At 60.1% G+C, this 19,916-nt stretch overlaps 1 protein-coding gene across 3 annotated transcripts; it reads left to right on the top strand.

The window, feature by feature from the left end:
• The first annotated feature begins 1,376 nt into the window (after nt 1–1,376).
• Nucleotides 1,377–19,908, top strand: NR5A1 (nuclear receptor subfamily 5 group A member 1). 3 transcript variants are annotated; one of them, XM_065854020.2, is made up of 7 exons: nt 1,377–1,532; nt 3,279–3,397; nt 3,791–3,932; nt 6,810–7,450; nt 13,954–14,073; nt 14,524–14,671; nt 17,749–19,908. In XM_065854020.2, the coding sequence occupies exons 2-7, from the start codon at nt 3,296–3,298 to the stop codon at nt 17,994–17,996; spliced, it is 1,401 nt and encodes a 466-aa protein (XP_065710092.1). In that variant the 5' UTR covers nt 1,377–1,532; nt 3,279–3,295; the 3' UTR covers nt 17,997–19,908. The 3 variants fall into 3 exon arrangements, with proteins under 3 accessions (XP_065710092.1, XP_065710094.1, XP_065710095.1); XM_065854022.2 differs by having other exon boundaries at nt 1,386–1,532; nt 3,282–3,397; XM_065854023.2 differs by lacking the exons at nt 1,377–1,532; nt 3,791–3,932 and having other exon boundaries at nt 3,278–3,397.
• Nucleotides 19,909–19,916: the final 8 nt, after the last annotated feature.

Raw genomic sequence — 19,916 nt, 5'->3', positions numbered from 1 at the left:
GCCCCGCAGCTCCATCCCCTCCTCGCGCGGTGCTGAGCCGCGAGGCGCTGCGTGCCGGCCCAGCAGGGACCTTGAACCTGCCACAGATTTATTTTCTCTGACATTGGCATCGTGTCGGAACATCTGGCATGTGGCTGATAATTGCTGGGGATCAGGGCGGAAGCTGCTCCGGGCCTGGCGCTTCTTCCAGAGCTGTTTTCATAAGTTTTTCTTCTCTTTTCAGCTGCAGAGTGAGGAAAAAACAAGCGGGGCTGTGCAGTTTGCTGCTCCTCTCCCCGCCGCCCCGGTGGCTCCCGGAGCCCCCCTCAGTGTGGCTGCACCACAGAACCTGTCACCGTCACACCGCGTTGGAGCTGCATCAGTGCCGAGGGAGGAAGAACCTTCCATGACCCCAGAGCCCAGGGTGGTGGGTCTGACCGTGTGCACCGGGTGCCAGCGGCCACCAGGCTGGGGCAGAGCCACGGCACAGCTGGGGCACAGCCGTGGCACAGCCCTCACTGTGTCACATGGGGGCTCGGGGCTGTTGTGGCCATGGGACAGGGCACAGAGTGAGCCCTGTGCAGTAACACAGGGGAGACGCTGCGGTGATGGACGGGCAGAGTGCAGGGCCAGCGACGGGAGCAAGTCCCTGCTCTGGCGGGACACGAGGTGTCACTTGTGGCCTCTCAGCACAGCGTGTGGCCTCGCTGCCCTCATGTTGTCTCAGAGTGACTGGAAATCCAAACCCCACAGCCGGCGCGGTGCCCGCTGGTCGGGGCCGTACGTGGCAATGGGGTGTGGGAGAACCCATGTAGCAAACACACCTCCCCTGCAGGGCCTTGGCTGCCCCGCCACGTCCTCCACCCAGGGGGACCCACTTTCCCCCAGCGTCATTTTGGCACGCGTGGGGCTGCTGGCTGTGGGTGCTGGTGGCCTCAGGCACTGAGCCCCGTGCAGGGAGGAGCCCCCTCCCGCCCTCCCCTGCGGTGGAGACCCCTCAGCTGCAGGTCTCAGTGCTGGCTGGGTGCTGTGGGCTCATGTTCCTCCTGGATGTGTCCTGCCCCGTGCCCACGGCCCCCTCCCTCCCACCGGGGCAGTAAATCAGTGTGGCTGTGGGTGCCGGCGCACTCGCGCCGCCCACCCGTGCCCCCCACCTCCCCGCGGGGTCTCTCTCCCCTGGCACGTTATCTGCTGTGGGGGTCCCACTTATCTCTGCTGTCACTTTCTAATGCTAGTTTATGGGCAGTGTTTTGTAGCTTAATTATGATGTTTTTCAGCGCGGTCACGTGCCCACAGAAGCCAATAAGGCACCGAAGTGGGTCCATCCCGGCTGAGCCTGGCCCCCACGGGGAGGAGATTGGCCGGTGTCCTGCCCAGGACCGTGTGTGCGCAGCCAGAGCCCCGACACCTTCCCAGCGGACACGGGTCCCATAAATCCCCCAGCCCAGGACGGACAGGGCAGCAGTGCCCAGCACCCCGCGGAGGCTTCTCAAGTCGCAGCTCCCGGCCGGTGGTGCGAGGGAGGCTCTTCTGCCTCGCTGGCCCCACACACGGTGAGTAGTTGGCTGTGGGGAGAACGGTGGTTGCCTCATCCTGCCTGTCTCCCACCCGCTGCCGCCATTCCCTGGCACGGTGGCAACCGAGGCTGGAGCTGGGGACACGGCAGGGCTTGGCAAGGAAGCGGGAGCCGTGCGTGGGCCTCTGCTTCCCGTCCCCATCAGCAGGCGTTGGGATGGCGGCTCTGCTCATCGTGGGCAGTGGAGTGAGGCCTCGCAGTAGCCTTGGCCCCTCAGCTATGCTGCTGCCCAGAAATGCACATCTGGCTGCCGAGGGTCTCTGGGAGCCCAACCGGGAGGTGGATTGAGGTCCCTGGTCACCCCAGCACTGTGTGTTACCCATGGAAGGACAGGCAGCCCCCACACCCTGGAGCAGGCATGGGGGGTGGCCTGGACCCCTCAGTGCTGAGGGTTGGCTGAGCCCATGTCCCTTCCCCATCCCGCATCGGTGAGCACCGCAGCCCTCAGCTCCGAGTTGCTTTTGTTCCTCGCAGTGTTTGCTCGGCTCTTCTCCCGACCCGCAGCCCCTCCTGGGCTCCTCTTCCCGGATGGCAGGTCCTGCTCTGCAGCTGCCCGGCAGCTCCCCCAGGAGCTCGCGGCGAGTGTGGGGGCTGTGTCCGAGGGGCTCCGCCGGCGGTGGGAGCGCTCCTTCCCAGCCAAACAGCGCTGACCGACACCGGGGCTGCTCTGCTGCTATTCTTAGCCTGGGCTCCGTTCCTGGTGGCTCTGGAGCGATGCTCCGCTGAGCCCGTTTCCTGTTTGCCGTTCTCCCTGCCAGTGCCGCTTCCTACCCGCCGCACCCGTGGGTGCAGCGGGTGTGTGTGGCAAGCCAGGGGATGAGCTGCGTGGGGTGAACTGTCTGGGGTGAGCTGTGTGTGATGAGCCTTGCAGAACAAGCTGTGTGCGATCAGCTGTGCGGGATGAGATGTTTGGAACGAGCCGTGTGGGACCAGCGGCCGCTGCCCTTGCTGGGACAGGATCTGTCTGCACCAGCTACAAAGGGGCTCCTGATAAGAGTGGATGGCCCAGCTGTCGGGACGAGTTCAGCTCCAGTGCCTGAGATGGAGCTGGAGCCTCGAGCTCCCCGTGGCCGAGGGCCTGAGCCACAGCGCATGGACAGCCAGCCTGGGAGTGTCCTGATGAACAGGACGTGCCGGGAGCATGGATGCTCCTGTGCCAATCTGCTGGCGTTGTGGAACATTTCGTTAAGAATCCCTGAATGTGAAGCAATTAATTAAATACTGGTGGTGAACAACCTCTGTCTGACAGGGAAACCAGGACATGGCTGGCACAGGGTGACCGGCAATAGGTCTGAACTGTCACCTCACTAGCAGTGGTCCCAGAGGAGGTGTCAGGAGGTGCCACACAACCCAGCGCTCCTCACGCAGGTTTCTCGGGGCTCTGTGAGCACCTCCCCGCAGGCAGCTGGCTGGCAGCAGGACGGAGCGCGGCCCCGTCCCCGTGTCCTCGTGTCCCCGGGCAGGCTGGTCCCTCCGCCCCCGCCCCGTCCCCGGCGCTGTGAGCCGCCCGCTCTCCCCAGAGGAGGTTCCCAGCCCCCGGGGGGCTGGCCGCCCGCCCGCACCAACATGGAGATGCTCTTCCAGGCGCTATAAAGGGCTCCGGCACCTGCCGCTCGGTCTCTTCCGCGCCGCGCTCCTGCTCCGCACCCAGCGCAGGGGCTCGGGGCCGCTGTCCCCGTCCCCCGCCCGCCCCGTCCCGCTGACCCATTGGCTTGTCCCGCAGCAGGGCCGCTGGAGGGGATGGACTATTCCTATGATGAGGACCTGGACGAGCTCTGTCCGGTCTGTGGGGACAAGGTCTCCGGGTACCACTACGGGCTGCTCACCTGCGAGAGCTGCAAGGTAGGAGCCGGCCGGGGCGTGCGGGACCGGGGCTGTGCGGGGACCCGGGAAACACAGCTGGGGCTGTGCCGGGACCGGCGCTGTGCATGAAGCGGGGCTGTGCGGGAGCTATAGCCGGGACTGTGCGGAGAGCGAGGCTGTGCGGGGAGCGGGGCTGTGCGGGGAGCGGGGGCCGGGGCTGTGCGGGGAGCGGGGAGGGGGCCGTGCAGGAGCCGGGGCAGGGGGGCCACCCCCGGATCGCTTCTCGCCCGTTTTCGTTAGCGGCGGATTCGCGCTCGGCGGCGGGACGGGAACGCGGCAGCGACGGGAGCCCCGAGCGCGGCGGGGGGCGGCGGGACGGGTGCCGGTGCCGGGATGCCGGTGCCGGTGTTCGACGCATCGCCGCCGCCGCAGGGCTTCTTCAAGCGGACGGTGCAGAACAACAAGCACTACACCTGCACCGAGAGCCAGAACTGCAAGATCGACAAGACCCAGCGCAAGCGCTGCCCCTACTGCCGCTTCCAGAAGTGCCTCACGGTGGGGATGCGCCTGGAAGGTAGGGCAGGGCACGGCCGGGCTGCGCGGACGGGGCCAGGGGCGGCGGACGGGACTGCACGGGTTGCGCGGTTCCCCGGTGGCGATCGCGCCGGCCCCGCCGCGGCCGCCCGCCCCCGCCGCGTCCCCGGGCCGCTAATTCCCGCGGCCGCTTCGATTCCGTTTTTCTATCTCAAGTTTAAAACAAATTCGTTTTTTCGCGTCGCCTCCTGCTTTTCCTTTTCTTGTTTTTGTTTCGTGTCCCCGCGGGTTTTTGGCTGGTGCGGTTTCAACTTTCCAGGATTTTCTTTGCTGGCAGAAAGGTTGGGAAATAGCGTAGAAATTATTGTTTTCCTTAAGCACATAATTTCAGAAGCTGAGACTGAAGGAAAACGTTAAAAATAACGGGGCTCGCAATAAAACCGCTGCAGACCTACCACGAATTACATTTTTTTCTGTTGGTGGCATTTAGTATAACAGATTTCTTGGCTGCCTGACTCTCAGGGAGTGCAATTACAGCCCCCATGGCCGCCACCTCACTCATGTCAGACAAGTCGACCCCAATTGAGATATCAGAGTTGGACCCCAACATGCCCAAGTCGTGTGTTGTGGTTTCTGCAACACTTAGCACAGGCCACCAAAATACATTCAGTGGGACAGATTGCTGGGAAGCGGCTGCAAAGCAAAAGCAGACACGGAAAGGAGCTCCCCTCTGCCACAGTCAGCTGCCCCCGCGCCTCTTCTCCCCTGAAATCGTTTACATTTTGCAGCAGATAAAAGCGGCCAGATGTGTCGGTGGGGCTGAGCCCCCTCACCTGGTTGGGCTCACTGTGCTCAGGGCAGAGTGCGGGTTAATCAGAAAGTACCGTGTGTACCGCACAGCAGAGTGCGAGCCTGCGAGCGGAGGAGCGGGAGTGAGACACAACAACGAGCTGCAAACCAGCCCCGGCAAAATCCCGGCGTGGGCTGGCTTCCAGCCCCATCTCCAAACCGTTCCCAGTTTCGCTTTCTTCCCTGGACTGGAGTTACTGGTGCCCTGGATGTGTGTGCTCCGGCAGTTTTGACCGGTGCTGCAGGAGAGCTGGGGCACTGGGCAGGGGCTGGGGGCTCTGGGGGCAGGCAGGCAGGGGCAGCGCCTGGGGTGGCTCCCGCGGTGACAGGCACAGTCTCTGTGTTTTCAGCAGTTTTGCTCGCTGTGAAGCTCGTTTTGTCCCATAGCCCCTAAGGGTAGTGACTGTGAATTTTTATTTTCCAGCTGTTAGCTCCTCAGCAGAGACCTGTGGTAAAAACAGAGCCCACCTTTCCTGGTTCCTCTTATTCTTGGGTAGGGAATTAGAAGTTGAGCCTCCAGCTCCACAGGACCAAAAGCAAGCCCGAGATGATTGATTTTGGGGACAGTGTTGACACAGGCACCCCTTGAAGTGCCTGAAGAGACGCTGCAGTGAAGCCTGACCGGGGAGAGCGGCACTGCCCAGCCCGGCCTCGAGCAGCGGTGCCAATACATTACTTAGAGCAGTGGGAGATGGGCTGCCCGTGGGCTCTGGCATTGCCAGGATGTGCCAGACCCGCCGGTGCCAGCTTGGGCTGCGTGAGGGGTCTGTGCCAGGGGGTCCCAGAAATGGTTCACACACACGCCGACTGCAGCCGTCCTCCCGTACCCCTGTTAGGAACTGCCCTGGGGCAGCTGTCTGCTGCCCAGAGGTGTGCGGGCAGGTTTGCCGAAAGGGGGGCCGTGGCACCACCACCTCAGACGATGTCTCTGGCTGCCCTGCTCCCAGCGAGATGCTGTTTTCATGAATAAAGAATGAGGGAGGAAGCGCAGGGCGGCTCCCCTGGGAGCACATTCCTGCTCGCCCTGGAAATGCTGCTGCTCCCGGCCAATGCTCCGCGTTTCCAGCCTGCCTGGGGAGAGTTTGGGAGGTGTCCTGGCTCTTGGGGGGCTGGCTGTGCTTCCAGCGGCCGCAGGATGAGGAGGCGAAAGGGAGGCAGAGGTAACAGCTGAGACACAAAAGCAAGACTCGCCTGCTGTCGGGGGGGACACAAACTAGCAGAGGGTTTTTTCCCTTCGATGCAAAGTGTGCGGGCTGTGCTCGCTGGCGTGCGCTCCTCCATCCCTCTGCACCGCCGACCAGCTCCCGGCTCGCTGAAGCTCCTCCAAGGGAGTGCAGCGGGGCGGTGCAGAGGGACAAGCTCCTGCTGCAGAGAAGCACCTGCTCCCTCGTGCTCTGACACATTCTTGGGTTTCTTTGTGGGCTCAGAGGGAACATCTGCTTTGCTACAGCCATGAGATTGCGATGGGGCTGTCAGAATGACTCCACCAGCAGGATGCTCCAGCAGAGCCCCTCGGCTGTGGCTGATACCCGTAGGGACAGGCAGGCTCCTGCCTGAAAGCTGGCACAGCTGTGTCGTGGGGTGCGGTGTCCCCACCTGGACCAGAGCACTGGTGCAGCCTGGCTGCGGGTGAACCTGAGCCCCTGGGGCTCGTTCACAGTCAGGGGTTGTAAAAATGAAAGTTGGTGTCAAGCCCTACCATCTGCTCAGGCTTCATGGACTGTCCCCCAACCAGTGAGGGACGAAAGCTGCTTTATCCCCCAGCCCATTTTGGAGTTAAAAGCAAATGTCTCTTCCTTTCCTGCAATGCCTGGAGGTGCTGAGGTTTACACCAGCAGATCAAGAGCCAGGGACAGGCACCTGAACCTGCTGTGCCGTGTCCCTGGTGTGCACAGCTGGGCTGGGATGGACACAGTTCTGCCAGTGGCTTTCTCGGAAGGTCTCCCCCGCGCCCCCCAGCCCCATTTGGCCCCCAGATTTGCCCCTGTCTTGTCCTCTGTGTCATGTGGAAGCACTGGTCTCCCTCCATGCAGGTTTACTGCAGCCCCTGCCCTCTCTCTGCCCCCAGCCGTGCGCGCCGACAGGATGCGCGGAGGGAGGAACAAGTTTGGACCCATGTACAAGCGGGACCGTGCCTTAAAGCAGCAGAAGAAAGCTCTGATCCGTGCCAATGGCTTCAAGCTGGAGACCGTGCCTCAGATCATGTCCCCGGTGCAGAACGACTACAGCCTGTCCTCCACCATCCACAGCATCCACGCCATGTCCAAGACCTTGCCGCCCAACCCTGCTGCCCTGACGCCCGTCGACTACGAGCGCAGCCCCTATGGGACGCCCTCCTTGGGAATGACTGTGCCCAGCCACGTACCGCTCTCCAGCTACCACTACCCCTCCTTCCCCAACCGCACCATCAAGTCTGAGTACCCGGACCACTACACAAACGCACACGAGTCTGCACCAGCCTATGTGTACCCAGAGACCTACCCCAGCAGCTCCCCCCCTGACATCCCCGACGTCATCCTGAAGCTGCTGCAGCTGGAGCCCGACGAGGCGCAGGTGAAGGCGCGGATCCTGGGCTGCCTGCAGCAAGAGCAGGGCAAAGGCCGACATGAGAAGCTCAGCACCTTCGGCCTCATGTGCAAGATGGCTGACCAGACCCTCTTCTCCATCGTGGAGTGGGCACGGAGCTGCATCTTCTTCAAGGAGCTGGAGGTAGGAGAGAGGGCAGGGAGGAGGGATGCTGCACTGTGTGGGTGGTGGGAGGCAGGTAGGTTTGGGGCTGAAATATCATGAGGATGGGATGCTGTAACAGGCAAGACTGGGGCTGAAATGCTGTGAGGAAGTGGAAATGTCCACGGGCACGAGCCCAGGGCTGCCCGTGCTGCAGACCTGCTGCTGTGTCCCCGTCCCGCTGCCGGCTCCCCATGTGACGGGGCTGGAGCGATTCCCGCTGTTACCGTGGGGCTAATGATTTCAGATTCATCACGGCGGGGGCAGGTGTGGAGGCAATCACCGGCAGAGTGACTGTGGTGTCAAGCTCAAGATATAATTGAAAAATGTAACGTTGAGGAATTATAGTTGAGACAATTCTCTCCTTTGCCTTTAGGAGGAAAATCGATACTGTCAGGTGGGTGCCTATTAGCACCAGGCAGCCAGGGCAGGGGACACCACCAGGTCTCCTCCGGAGCCACTTCTGCTGCCAGGAGCACATCAGCGTGCCTGGCTGGGGGACCTGGTGCTGACCCCCATTCCGCCAGGCCATCCCATCTAGTAAATGCCCCCAAATACTTAGTAGGGCCAAGGGGTGGATTAGCAGAGGTAAGGCAGCCTCTGCCATTCTGCCAACCTTGCCAAACTTTCAGCTGTTTTACATTTCTGTCCTGGGCTGACCTGAGATCCCAAACTGGTGCAAAAATGGGACAAAATTTTGCAATGTGGCCAAAACCCAAAGAGCCATGTCCCAGGGTGGCTGGGAGACCTAGGTGCCTTCCTGTGCTCTGTGTGTGAGGCTGTGCTACCTGGCTCTGGCCAAAATCTGCTTCCTCCTGCGTGCTGTGGGGACCACGTCCCCAACAGGGCCAGACTCTTCCCCTGCCCACCTGCAGGGTGCCATGGGACCCAGTGTAGCAGAGCCTCGTGGCTCAAAATAGCCCATGGCTGCCAGAACAGTGTCAGGAAACGGCATTGTGGGGGTGGGTCAGGCTCATTTCAATCATATCAGTGTCCAGCCTGGATTTTGGGAACAGGGTGGTTGTTGTTTTGCAGGAGATATTGTAAACAGTGTAAATTCAGCTGCCGGCTGCATTGCCGTGTAGCCTTGTAACTCCATTGTCAGCCTGATTGTGCCACCAAAATAGGCTGTTTCCATGTGAATCCGTGTTGGCGTGTGCGTCTCCTCCTGTGGGGCTCTGGGGGGGATGGCAGTGCCAGTGGCTTCACCTGGGCACAGGCAATGGCGTCCTGCTGGGAGCAGGGCATGTCCCCTGGTGTGCCCAGGACACGGAACGTGGTGCCCCAGGGACAGGAGCTCAGCTGGGTCTGTCACTGACAACCCAGGGCTGCCTGTCACCCCCCGGCACGGCATGTCCTCTTTGGTGCGAGGTGGTGGCTTCCCTTGGGCACATGGAGAGAAGCTGTGGGACAGCAGGAGCCAATCTGCAGCTCCTGAAACCCCGTTTCTGCTCCTGCCCGGCAGAGAAAAGTAAAGAGCTGCTGGGGCGGTAAATGAACTCCTGCTAGCGCAGAGTTTGTGGCTTTGCCCTAAAGCCCACTAGCACGGTGTGAAGTCGCGATCCCAGAGCTCGATGACCCTGATGCAGGCAGTTCCGTGGGGCTGCAGGCAGATACCCCATGCACAGCACCCCCTGCCTGAACACTCCCCAGCACGCCTGTGCTCCTGCCTCAGGGCTGTTCTGCAGCCAACTGGCTTCTCCGCAGCCTCGCAGGGAGCCTGGGGAGGAGGGAGAAACCCTCGGGGACATGAGGACCTGCTGGCTCATGCCTGACCAGGACAAGCCTCTGCTCCCTGCCCAGGGACAGCGGGAGCAGGTCTCCCCAGAGCTGTCAGGTCATTGCCGTTCCTGTCCCCATGTTCATGCCCATTCCTGTCCTCACACCAGCAGCCCAGCGAGCAGGCCGGGTGCTTTGCCATCTCCTCCCGGCAGGGTGGAGGTGCTGGGGAGAGCCCCCCCGGCTCCGCTGCTGCGCCCGCGGAAGGAGGGGGGAGATGGGCTAATGGCCTCTTGACATCGGCTCACACGCCACGTCTGCCCGCAGGCGCGGGGCAGTCAGATTGAAAACAGATTTAACTTCCCAGATATATCGTTTCATTTAAGGGCCAGTAATTCTGTCAGTCTGCCACTGACAAACGAGGGTCCCCATGCCAATCTGCCGGGGAGACTGATGTCGCAGTGCTCATCTCGTGTCACCAGGCAGAGAATTACGGACTGCGCTGGCCTTCGGAGGCAAGACTAATAATGCCGCGCGGCAGAGGGGGATTTGGGGCCCTGCTTGTTTATCGAGGGCCGGCCAGGCAGCCGCGGCGCGAGGCCGCGCGGGCGGAGGTGGAAGAGGTCAGCGCTGACGCCCATAAATACGAACTTTAACTGAGTCTAGATGAGATGTGTCAGGCCTGAGGGAAGATTTGCAGCATCTCTTCAGGAAGAAAAATATGGGCTGGGGGTGAAATATATTTTGTTGGGTTGTGAGTCTCAGGCAACTTTGTCCTTTCAGATGTAATTTTTTTATATATATATGGAGAGAGACGGACAGAGAGATGTGCATATACATACACACTTGCACACTCATATTGTGCCTGGTTTGGTTTGGTTTGTATGGAGGTATCTTGCAGTGCCTGGTGTATATAGATGTTACTGCCGTATGTACATCTAAATATCGTGCACACAGGGGTGCGGTGAACTCTAGATTGGGATGAGCAGCCAGGAATGTTAAACAAATTGCCGCAGTTTCAGCCTGAAGGCCGGACTGGGCTGGGTGTGCGGTGGGTCCCTCTTGCCGGTGGAGATGCACAGCATGGTCACAGCACGGTCACGGGGTGACGGGCTGACCCCAGTCCCCTCCTCAGCCCTCCTCGCCGTGGGGATGGGGCAAACCCCCCAGCCCTGGGCAAGTGCTGGTGAGGGGCTGGCAGAGGGCAGCACCGCTCCCACAGATGGAGAAACTCCTGCTGGGCTGCTCTCCCTGCCATCTTGTTAGAAATCCCACAGCCACGATGAAGCCGATTTGTAGCCGGTTGCTTCTCTGCCTTTCGCATGTGTGGGTCATCTTGACCCCATCTCCTGGCCAACAGCCAGAGCGTTTTTGGCAGATTGAAAATCTCCTTCTGGTTGCAGACGCTGCAGCAATGTTTAGCATCCCATGCACTGGGGGAAATGTGACGGCTTTCCCTGCCGGCTCGTGTCCCGCTGGCACAGCCCTGCCCGCGCTCTGGGCACGGGCTCAGAGCCACGATGCTCATGCAGCCTTGCAGCCTGTGAGCCCCAGCAAAAAACAGCACCCAGGGCCACAGCAACGTGCTCTGCCAGCAGGGAGAGGAGATCCTGGCCATGCCCCACTGGTTGTGATGGTTTGTTGCTTTAGGATGCCCAACGCAGTGGTATCTGGGCAGGGGGATGAGGGCTTGCATTGACCATTAACACCTCAGGCTTGTGTGGGGTTTTGATTGCGGGTGGCTGGTAATCTGCTTTCTCACTTCTCGGTAGCCAAGGTGATGGGTCCTGCTCGCGCCCAGTAATTGCTTGGGTTGCAGCTCAGGGTGCTGCTGTGAGCCGTGTGCGGGAGCTGCTGGGGCAGATCCTGCACCAGTGAGCTGGGAGGAGCCTGGGGAGCATCTCTGGGGTAAGATCTGCACCGTCCCTGTGGGGTTTGGCACATCTGGCCTGCCCCTGTCCCTTGGTCCCAGCCCCTTTGCTGCAGGGAAATGCGTTTTTCTGTGGGGCACAGCCCGTCAGCACCAAGGGCACTTTTGGTGGCCGGGTGGCAGGGGAGAGCTCTCCCCACACAGGGAGCATTTTGCTGCTGTGTTTTGTGAATGGGTTAAATGTTTGCTTTAAAAAATTGCCTCTTAAAGACAGCTTGCATCAGGCCCTTGATAAAGCACTCCATTGAAAAGCCTTGACATTAAAAGAGGAAGATCCTTTGCTTAACTTTTAAAGGCAAGAGTGCGTGTGTGCTGTCTGGCTGGAGGGCTGATGGACTCTGAGTGGTGTCCATTAACCCCCGCTCCTCCCAGGCAGCCAGGCTGGCACTGGGCACAGGGAGGTGACCTGGCGGGACCCTCGCGCTGGAGCCGCACTGCCTGAGCGGGGCTGTGGGATGCTCGCTGCCGCCCAGCCCGGGCCACGGGGACACCAGCTCGGTGCCGGGCTGCAGGCAGGGCTGGGGACCCTGGAGATGTCCCTGAGCCCTGCCTGGCCCCAGAGCCCCCAGCCCACCCCATCACACTCCCAACCATGTCCCCTTACACCATGGCATGTTGAAATGCTTCTTTTTGGAAAAGCTGAATTTTTTAAAACCATTTTCAGTGCAAATGCTTCAGTCTTTCCTTTCCGGAGCTCATTGTGCTCAGGAATGAGGCACAGGAAGGAGCTTCCAAAACAAAGCCAGGACTCAGCCGCAGCGGAGGAGCTTGGGGCGGATGTAATCACAGATGTAGAAAATCTCCATTTTGTTTTGATACAGAACAAGCTTTTCCCCACTTCTTTGTTCAGCAGCTGAATGGGAACCTGCTGGCCTGTGCTGCTGGGCCATGCACCGTGGTTCCTTTCCTGCTCTGGGCGATGTGGCGGTGAGCCCGGCCTTGGAGCCCCACCACACCTCACCGCGGGCAGGTTTGGTGCCATGGGGCAGGATTGGGCTCTGCAGCCCCGGCCGCCGTCGCTGCCCGTGCGCCGCATCTCCCTCCCCACGCTGCTGCGCCTCCAGGACTGCCCACCCACCGCACTGGAGAAACAAACCCTGGCGGCTCCGCGGAGTGCCGGGCTCTGAGACCATAAAGCTCTTTCTCATCTGACTTCTATTCCTTTTGCAATCTCCCAGTGCTGGTTTATTGCAGACTCTTCAGCAAAACGAGGGTATTATCCAGTCCTGTGATACTGCATCTGTCTTCCTTCCATCAAAGGCAGCGAGCACAATGGCACTGCGGAGCTCTTCTACCGGCAGCGGATCTGCTCTGCAGGGAGGTGCTGCTGAGAGCCCCGGCCCTTGCCCCGCACCAGCCGTGCAGGGGAGGGAGCTCCGGCCAGGTGGGGGTTCAGCTCTTTGCAGGAAGGAGTTGGCGTCCCTCGGGCAGCCGTGAGGAGGGCTCCAAGCCGGTGGTGGCTGTCGGCGGGGCGGTGGGGGACGCACCTACCTGCGGTGCCTCCTGCCTGCTCTTGGGGTGGCAGCACCCCCAAGTCTGGGCTTGGAGCCCTGGCGTGGCTCTTGGTTTTGCCAAACTCATCCGTTGGCTCTGGCACCTCATCCTGCCGGGGCCGGTGCTGCCTGCAGCCCACCCGCTTCCCACAGACCTTTGGAGGTCCTTGCGGTTTGTGTCCTGGACTGGGCTTTTTACCAGGGGCATTTGCAGGCATTTCTTTGAAAGCACAGCTGTGGATGTTTCTACCTGTGTCTGCACAAACACGCTGGCACACATGCAAAGGTGCAGGTGATGACGTGTGCTGATGCGTGGGCAGGGGCTGGTGGCAGCTGTAGGGCGCAGCGATGCCCCGGAGCCGGCAGCTCCCCCACAGCCCTGCTACTCTGTGCCCCCCCGAACCCTGCCGTCCCGGGCAGGGAGGAGAGGGGGATTGCTATCTTCTTTCCTTTGAAAGTATCCAGAGGGGCTGCCTGCAGACACAGGGCCTTTGTGCAGCAGCTGCACGTTCCCTCCCGTCCCGGGATGCGGCCAGCAGTCATTTTGTTAAAGATTTGTGTGTCGTTTGGGGATGTTATGCCCAATGGGGGAAAACTCATGCTGATAAGTGCCAGCAAATGCCACCGAAATGTGCCGAGTTGCTTCCAGGTTGGGTTTGCACAGCTGCCCAGTGTCCTCCTTACCGGGGTGTAGCTCCAGCTCTCCCTGCCCACCTGAGGGGACTGGAGGAGAAGTGGGTGATGACCCCACACTCCCCATGTGCTGCTGTGATGGGCTGCAAGCAGAGCTGGGCTGGGCAGCTCTCCATAGATCAGGTCACCTGGGGCCCTAAAGGGAGGCAGAGTTATGTCACATCTCCAACACAGCGTGCTGGTACCGTATCCATGCCAAGGCATTGCTCATCCACACTCTGCTTCATGTAACAGCGGTGGTGGCAGGACTTGCTGCTCTACTTCTGGGCATGTGAGCAGTGAACATAAGTTATTTTTTGACTGCTAGAAACTCTTTCTGTTGTGCTCCGAGTGAGACACAGCTTGGCGTGGGTCCTGTCCAGGTCCAGTGCGAATGTGTCAACGTGCTGCAGTGGCTGATGTGCGAGTTGGAGCCATGGCTGATGTGCGAGTTTGAGCCGTGGCTGATGTGTGAGTTTGAGCTGTCACTGCTGCCAGGCTGGAGTGTGGAGCTGGCCCTTGGACCCAGAGCTGGGGGCTGGAGGGATGGTGTGGGCATGGGGACAGCCCAGCCCTGTCCTGCCAGCTGGAAACAAGAGGGAGCGGACGCAGCCCGGGCAGCCCGGCCGTGCCCCACATGCGGGGGATCAGCAGTGGCTCTACTCTTTCAGGTGGGTGACCAGATGAAGCTGTTGCAGAACTGCTGGAGCGAGCTGCTGGTGTTCGACCACGTCTACCGGCAGCTGCAGCATGGCAAGGAGCACAGCGTGCTGCTCGTCACCGGCCAGGAGGTGAGCGCTGGCCCTTGCATACGGCGGCGGTGGCTGCAGCTGCGTTGGTGGGGCTGGAGGGGGCATGGGGGTGACTTTTGCCTTAATTCTGCGCAAGCGTGGCCAGCCCAGTGCTGGGGGCTGAGTTGTTTTTGCTGCACTTTAAGACTGCCTGTGCAGATGATCCCATCCCGACCCACTGGCCAGCTTCTGCCTTTGGGTGTGAGAAGGGGCCCCTTCCCTCCTCAGGGACAATTTTTAGAGATGTGGGTGCCCTCGATGCCAGCACTCTGCAAAGGGCTCCCCTGCTTTAAGTGGGGCTGGATAAAAGGGGTTCCCATTTCACCCATCAACCCCTAATTTGCAGTGGGTGCTGTGGCTGGTGCACAGCTCCTGCTCTGCATGGAGTCTCCTGCAGTGAGTCTGGGGGTGCCAGGGTGACTGTGGCTGATGCTGTCCCTTTCCCCACAGGTGGACATGTCGACCATCGCAGCCCAGGCTGGCTCCATCCTGAACTCACTGGTGCTGCGGGCGCAGGAGCTCGTCCTGCACTTGCACTCACTCCAGGTGGACCAGCAGGAATTCGTCTGCCTCAAATTCCTCATCCTCTTCAGCCTCGGTGAGTGCCGCTGTGGGGAGCACCGGGATGAGGGACGGCCGCATTTGGGGGTCACAGACATGCTGCCATGGGGTCTGGGGCTGCAGGAGCGCGGCTGGAGGGAGCAGGCACAGCCCAGGCTGTACCGGCTGCTGCACTGATGGGTGACCAAGGGGCTTTCAATGAGGAGCCAGGAGTGAGGGCTGGACCTGCTGATTCCCACACTTTGCTGGGGCTCTGAAACGTCTCCTGCGGTGGGGCCAGGTTCTGTCCCCAACTGTGGGGGATGTTGCCAACCCCTTGGGTGAGCGGAGCCTGTTTTGGTCACTCGCCTGTTGCACTAGGCAGGGAAACAACCGGCTGATACAGCTGCAGCAAAACAGGCGTGTTGACAGAAGCAGTGTCGGGGACGGCCGTATCTCCTGGGATTTGCGTCAGCGGGCCCGTGCACGGCGGGCAGGAGCTGCCTGTGGCTCTGATTAGGCTCAGCCTGGGGCCTGCGGTCGGGCCAAGGCGACGGGTTCACACGGTGCCGGCTCACCCAGACAAAATACATGGGAGCTGCAAGTGCTGCTGCCAGAGCCCACAATGGCCCCAGGACTGCGCAGTGACTCTGCCCCGATCCTGCCCTGATCCTGCTCTGATCCTGCCCTAATCCTGCCCTAGATCCTGCCCTGGCCACGCCGCTGCTCCTGAGGGCAGCATCTCCCCATGCACCATGGCCAGGGCTGCTCCTCTTTCCCCACGGGCACTGCCCCAAGGCAGAGATGCCTGTTAGAGTCCCACCAGAGCAATCTCAGCCCTCGGTGTTGTAGCGTGGCCTCGGACAGTACTGAGCACCACGGGGACCACAGGGTGCCCGTCCACCTTCATTACTGGTGCTGACACCTTCCCCTCAGCCCTGTCCTAGCAGGAGATCTCCCCTCCTGGTATGAGTGCAGTGCTGGGGTCTGCGAGGGGCTCAGCTGGCCGCCGTGCTCGCGGCTCGCACCTCTGCTGCCACGGCTGCTTCACTTCACACACCTCCATGGCCGCTGTCCCTGTGCCTGTCCAAACGCCTCCAGCTGTGCTTGCACTTCTGCTCCTGCCAGTGGCTCTGTGCCCTGGGGGCCAGGAACGGTGGGTGTCTCGGGGTGCGGGGGCCATGCTGCTGGCCTCTCCTGCACCTGCGGCTTCTGCTCCCGGAGCTTTCCTTGCCTCTGGAGCTGTTTTGAAATCCAGAGAAATTAGATACGACAGTGCTGTTCAAACAGTGATAAGGTGTGGCACAAACAGTGCCCAGGTTGCGCAATAAAGGAGCCAGTGGGGCTCATGCCCAAGCCAGGCCCTTCTGCAGCACCGGGAGGGCTGGCATCCCGTGTGCTGCCCCATGGCGCCCCATGGCACAGGAGCAGGAGCAGCGTGGTCCCAGCACTGGCGGCTGCTCTGCCGGGTGCAGCTGCGGTTCTGCTTCCCCAGAGCAGTGGCTTTCAGGGAGGACGTGGAATCAAGTCGCTGTATCTTCCCATACATCATTTTGCCCCAAATCCAACTTTTTCTCTCCATATTGCAGAGCTCACTTGGAGTAATTTGCCCTTCGCAGGCTCAGCTGTAGAGGATGGGATTGTGTATTATGTGCAGGATGTAATTGCCTTTAACAAGAGAATTTCCACATTTACCACTCTGCCACAACACAATCAAAGCCAAGCCCCGCTCACAAGAGCTGCCATTTGAGTTCTAAATAGATTTCTCTCCTGAGCAGGTAAAGAGATTTAATTAAAATTAGGGCTTCTCAAAATAGCAATATTTATGAGGACGGCACAGGTTAGCTTTGTTCTACAGAAGGGCTTAATAGAGCCTTAATGGATTGACCTATCATTCGATTTCATGACTTACATTCATGAAGCAGCTACTCTTGGGGAGGGGAGGAAGAGAGGCTTTTATAGCCCACATTCCCTTAAGCGTTTGCAATTTATCAGCAGCTTCTCCCAAACAAAAGGAGCTGTGAATAGGAAGAACACTTGAGGGCATAGAAATAATCCCAGGCATATCTGTATGTGTGATGGGAGGCTTTGTCACAGGACAGTCTTTGCAACTGCTGCAGTGTCTCTAAATGAAGTGAGTCAATGTTATTTGGACAACATTCTTTATTCCTTGCAGGAATGAAAAGATTATTCAAATATTCAATTAAACAGTGAATAGGGTCTTTCAGAGAACCAGGTGAGTTCATCGAGTAGAACTAGCTATTGTTGAGCCAACTCAGGGGATAGATTTGACATTTATCAATATAACTTCTTTTCTTTAATGACATGCACAATAACCTTATGCAGATAAAGAGATTTCATAACAACCTGGGTAGAAGGGAGATGGCCACAATGGGAGCAAATGTGCCACCGGAGTGAAAAGGGAAGGGTGATCTGATAAAGTGCATCTTGGCATGACCTGCAGCACTTCATGCCTGCGCCACGCAGCGCCTGGCCCCGCCATGGGCACGGCCAGCGGCCACGTGTCCCGCGGGTCCTGCAGCCCCCTGGGCTCTGCCCGAGCACTGCAGCATCCTTGGGGCACAGACCCCACTCAGGCTGCCCCAAAAGCCCAGAGAAACCCCAGCCCAGCAGCCTGGGCCATGGTCCCCAGTGACAAACCCTGCCCCGGGGCTGTGAGCGCCCGGCTCTGCTGTGTTGCCACCCGGGCTGCAGTGGCCTCTTGGCTGCCGGTCCTGCCTGCGCCTGGGTGCTGCTGCCTGCAGGGAGCGGGGCTGGCAGCGGGATTACGGGAGAGCTGCTGCAGCCCTGGCAAAGTGCAGAGGATTAGGGTTTCCAGGCTGGTAAGCCTGGTTGCCACATTGGAAAGACGAGGTTTATCGGGGAATTAATTCAGCCGCTTCCTCGACCTTCAGGAATTAGAGGGGGCTGATGGCAGCGGCTCCACGCGTGTGGATGCAGCCAGTAACATGTTTTGGCTTTGCATCTTCCTGGGCGGTGAGGATGTGGGTGCACAGTGTTTTCATGCACAAGGGGCGCTGACACAGGAGTGTGAGTGTACCCATTGCAGCATGGCACAGGTAGGGCAGGCACGTGGGTTTGGCACCATTTCACCATCCTCCTCCTCCCTTGCAGACGTGAAGTACCTGCAGAACCACGTGCTGGTTAAGGAAGCTCAGGAGACAGCCAACGCGGCGCTGCTGGAGTACACGGTCTGCCACTACCCCCACGCCACTGACAAGTTCCGGCAGCTGCTGCTGCGGCTGGCAGAGGTGCGGGCGCTGAGCATGCAGGCGGAGGAGTACCTGTACCACAAGCACCTGAGCGGGGAGGTGCCCTGCAACAACCTCCTCATCGAGATGCTGCACGCCAAGCGGACTTGAGCACGGCCGCCAGCAGCGTGGTGAGGCAGGATGTGCGCCCGGGGCTGGCGGGCCGGTGCTGCCTCTCCAACCTGCCTCTCTCAGTGATGCTATTTAACCTGTACTATTGGAAAAGTCCAGATGGTTTATTTTACTACATGGTAAGGACAGTTGATGGCTGGGGGGCCGTGCAGTCAGCTGCCAGACTGCCCCATCAGCAGCGCTGCCCCCGCTCCTCTGCACACGCAGTGCCCGACCTGCCGCCTGCCTGACCCGGCTCTGCAGCACGAAGGAAGGGTAAAGCCTGTCATGGCTTTTCTTCTGTTTATGCTCCTCTCCTGTTGCCCCTGCCAGCTGTTTCTCCACTGCTGCCATCGCTCGCCCAACCCTGCCCCATGTCTCAGGGCTCCTCGTGCACAGGGCAGGGGAAAGGTGAGGTGAACCCCCCAGGCGGTGGTTTTGCAGCAGTTGGGGTGTCTCCAGGCACTGTCACGGAGGCAGAAGACGGGGGCTGGGGATGGTGGCACTGGACAGCTGTGCCAGGTCCCCGAGGTGCTGTCTGCTCTATACCCCGCTGCTACCTGGCCAGGCGAGGGCAGGCAGGGACAGGCAGTGCTGAGCCCTCAGCTGAGGTTCGTTTGCTCAGTGCTTTCTGGTGCTGGAGGCCATGGCTTTGCAGCCTGTGGCAGCCGCAGTGCCCACTGCCCATGGGTGTCCATGTTCAGCCTGCCCCTGGGATGTCAAAGCTTTGCTGCGGAGTCTGTAAGAGTTGTGGTACTGGGAACAGGGGACTGTCTTGGGACAATTTGGGCCATGGCCCTGCCAGCACAACGTCCCTGCAGCTGGAAAGCTTTGCAGGTCATGGTGCCCAGGTGGCATCAGCACTGCGACTCGAGCTGGTACCTGAAGTGCGAGGACAGGGTGGCCCCAAGGTGGTGTCCCCAGGCAGTGCAGGTCCTGCCTCACTCCAGCCATCAGCTGTACCCAGGCAGGGCCCACAGAGCAGCACGGGACCAGGGATGGACTCGGTCCCCCCCTGCCCACGGGGGCTGGTGGCAGAGCAGGAGGGAGGGGGGGTGTCTGGCCTGTGCAGCAGCAGCAGGTCCAGGCTGCAAAGAGCCCAGAGCTGCTCCCATGCCAGCACATGCCCAGGGGCTTGCGGGAGCTTTGCAGCCCCCTCCTGCATTTACCTGCCCAAGTAGCTGGGTGGAATAATAAGAATTGCCCTGTGCTTCACGCCGGATCGGGCTGAGCCGCTGGATCCCTGTTGTGCCCTGCGTGTCCCCAGGTGACAGCAAATGCTGTGCTGAAGACACAAGCAAAGCGCTGGAGGTTCCTCGCCCATTGCGGAACAGGGGCTCACAGACCCAAGAGGGCAGTGCTGGGGGGGTGCAGTCCCCTGAGCTGGGACATGCTGAACTGTCCCTGCTGCTTTCCTTCAGTCTCACGCTCTCCTCTGCTCCTGCCCCACCGGGCAGCCCCGCACGGCCCCGCGTGGCTGGGCTTGGGTCAGGGCTGCTCTCCACGGCAGGGGTTTGCTCCTCGTTCTGCGCAGAGCTGGTGCCTTGAGGAGCTGTGGATGCTGCGCCTGGAGCCGCGTGGTCTATGGAAGCTTGTTAGATGCAGAAGAGCATGTTTGTCTCTGCTTTTCAACGTTTGTGCATTTTCCTCCTGAAGTTTGTGGTTCAGTTTCACCTTCTTTTTGTGAACTTAAAGAACTGGAGAAAATGGTTTTGGAGGTAAAAGATATTTTATTTTCAGAAAATGAAAAGTGTCCTTAAGTGTCTCTCTCTCTCTCTCTATGACTCTCACATCCTCTTCTCCCGCTCATCCCTCCCCTTCCCACTCCCCACCCCGCATTCCGAGGCAGGAGGTTACCAACTTCCTTGTCAGGAGCAAACCACTGTAATAAATTTTGCAGTTCAGTTAAAAAGGCAGACT

This window comes from Patagioenas fasciata, chromosome 20 (assembly GCF_037038585.1).
Source record: "Patagioenas fasciata isolate bPatFas1 chromosome 20, bPatFas1.hap1, whole genome shotgun sequence".
Lineage (NCBI taxonomy): Eukaryota > Metazoa > Chordata > Aves > Columbiformes > Columbidae > Patagioenas > Patagioenas fasciata.
This window is presented reverse-complemented; position numbering and strand designations above follow the sequence as displayed.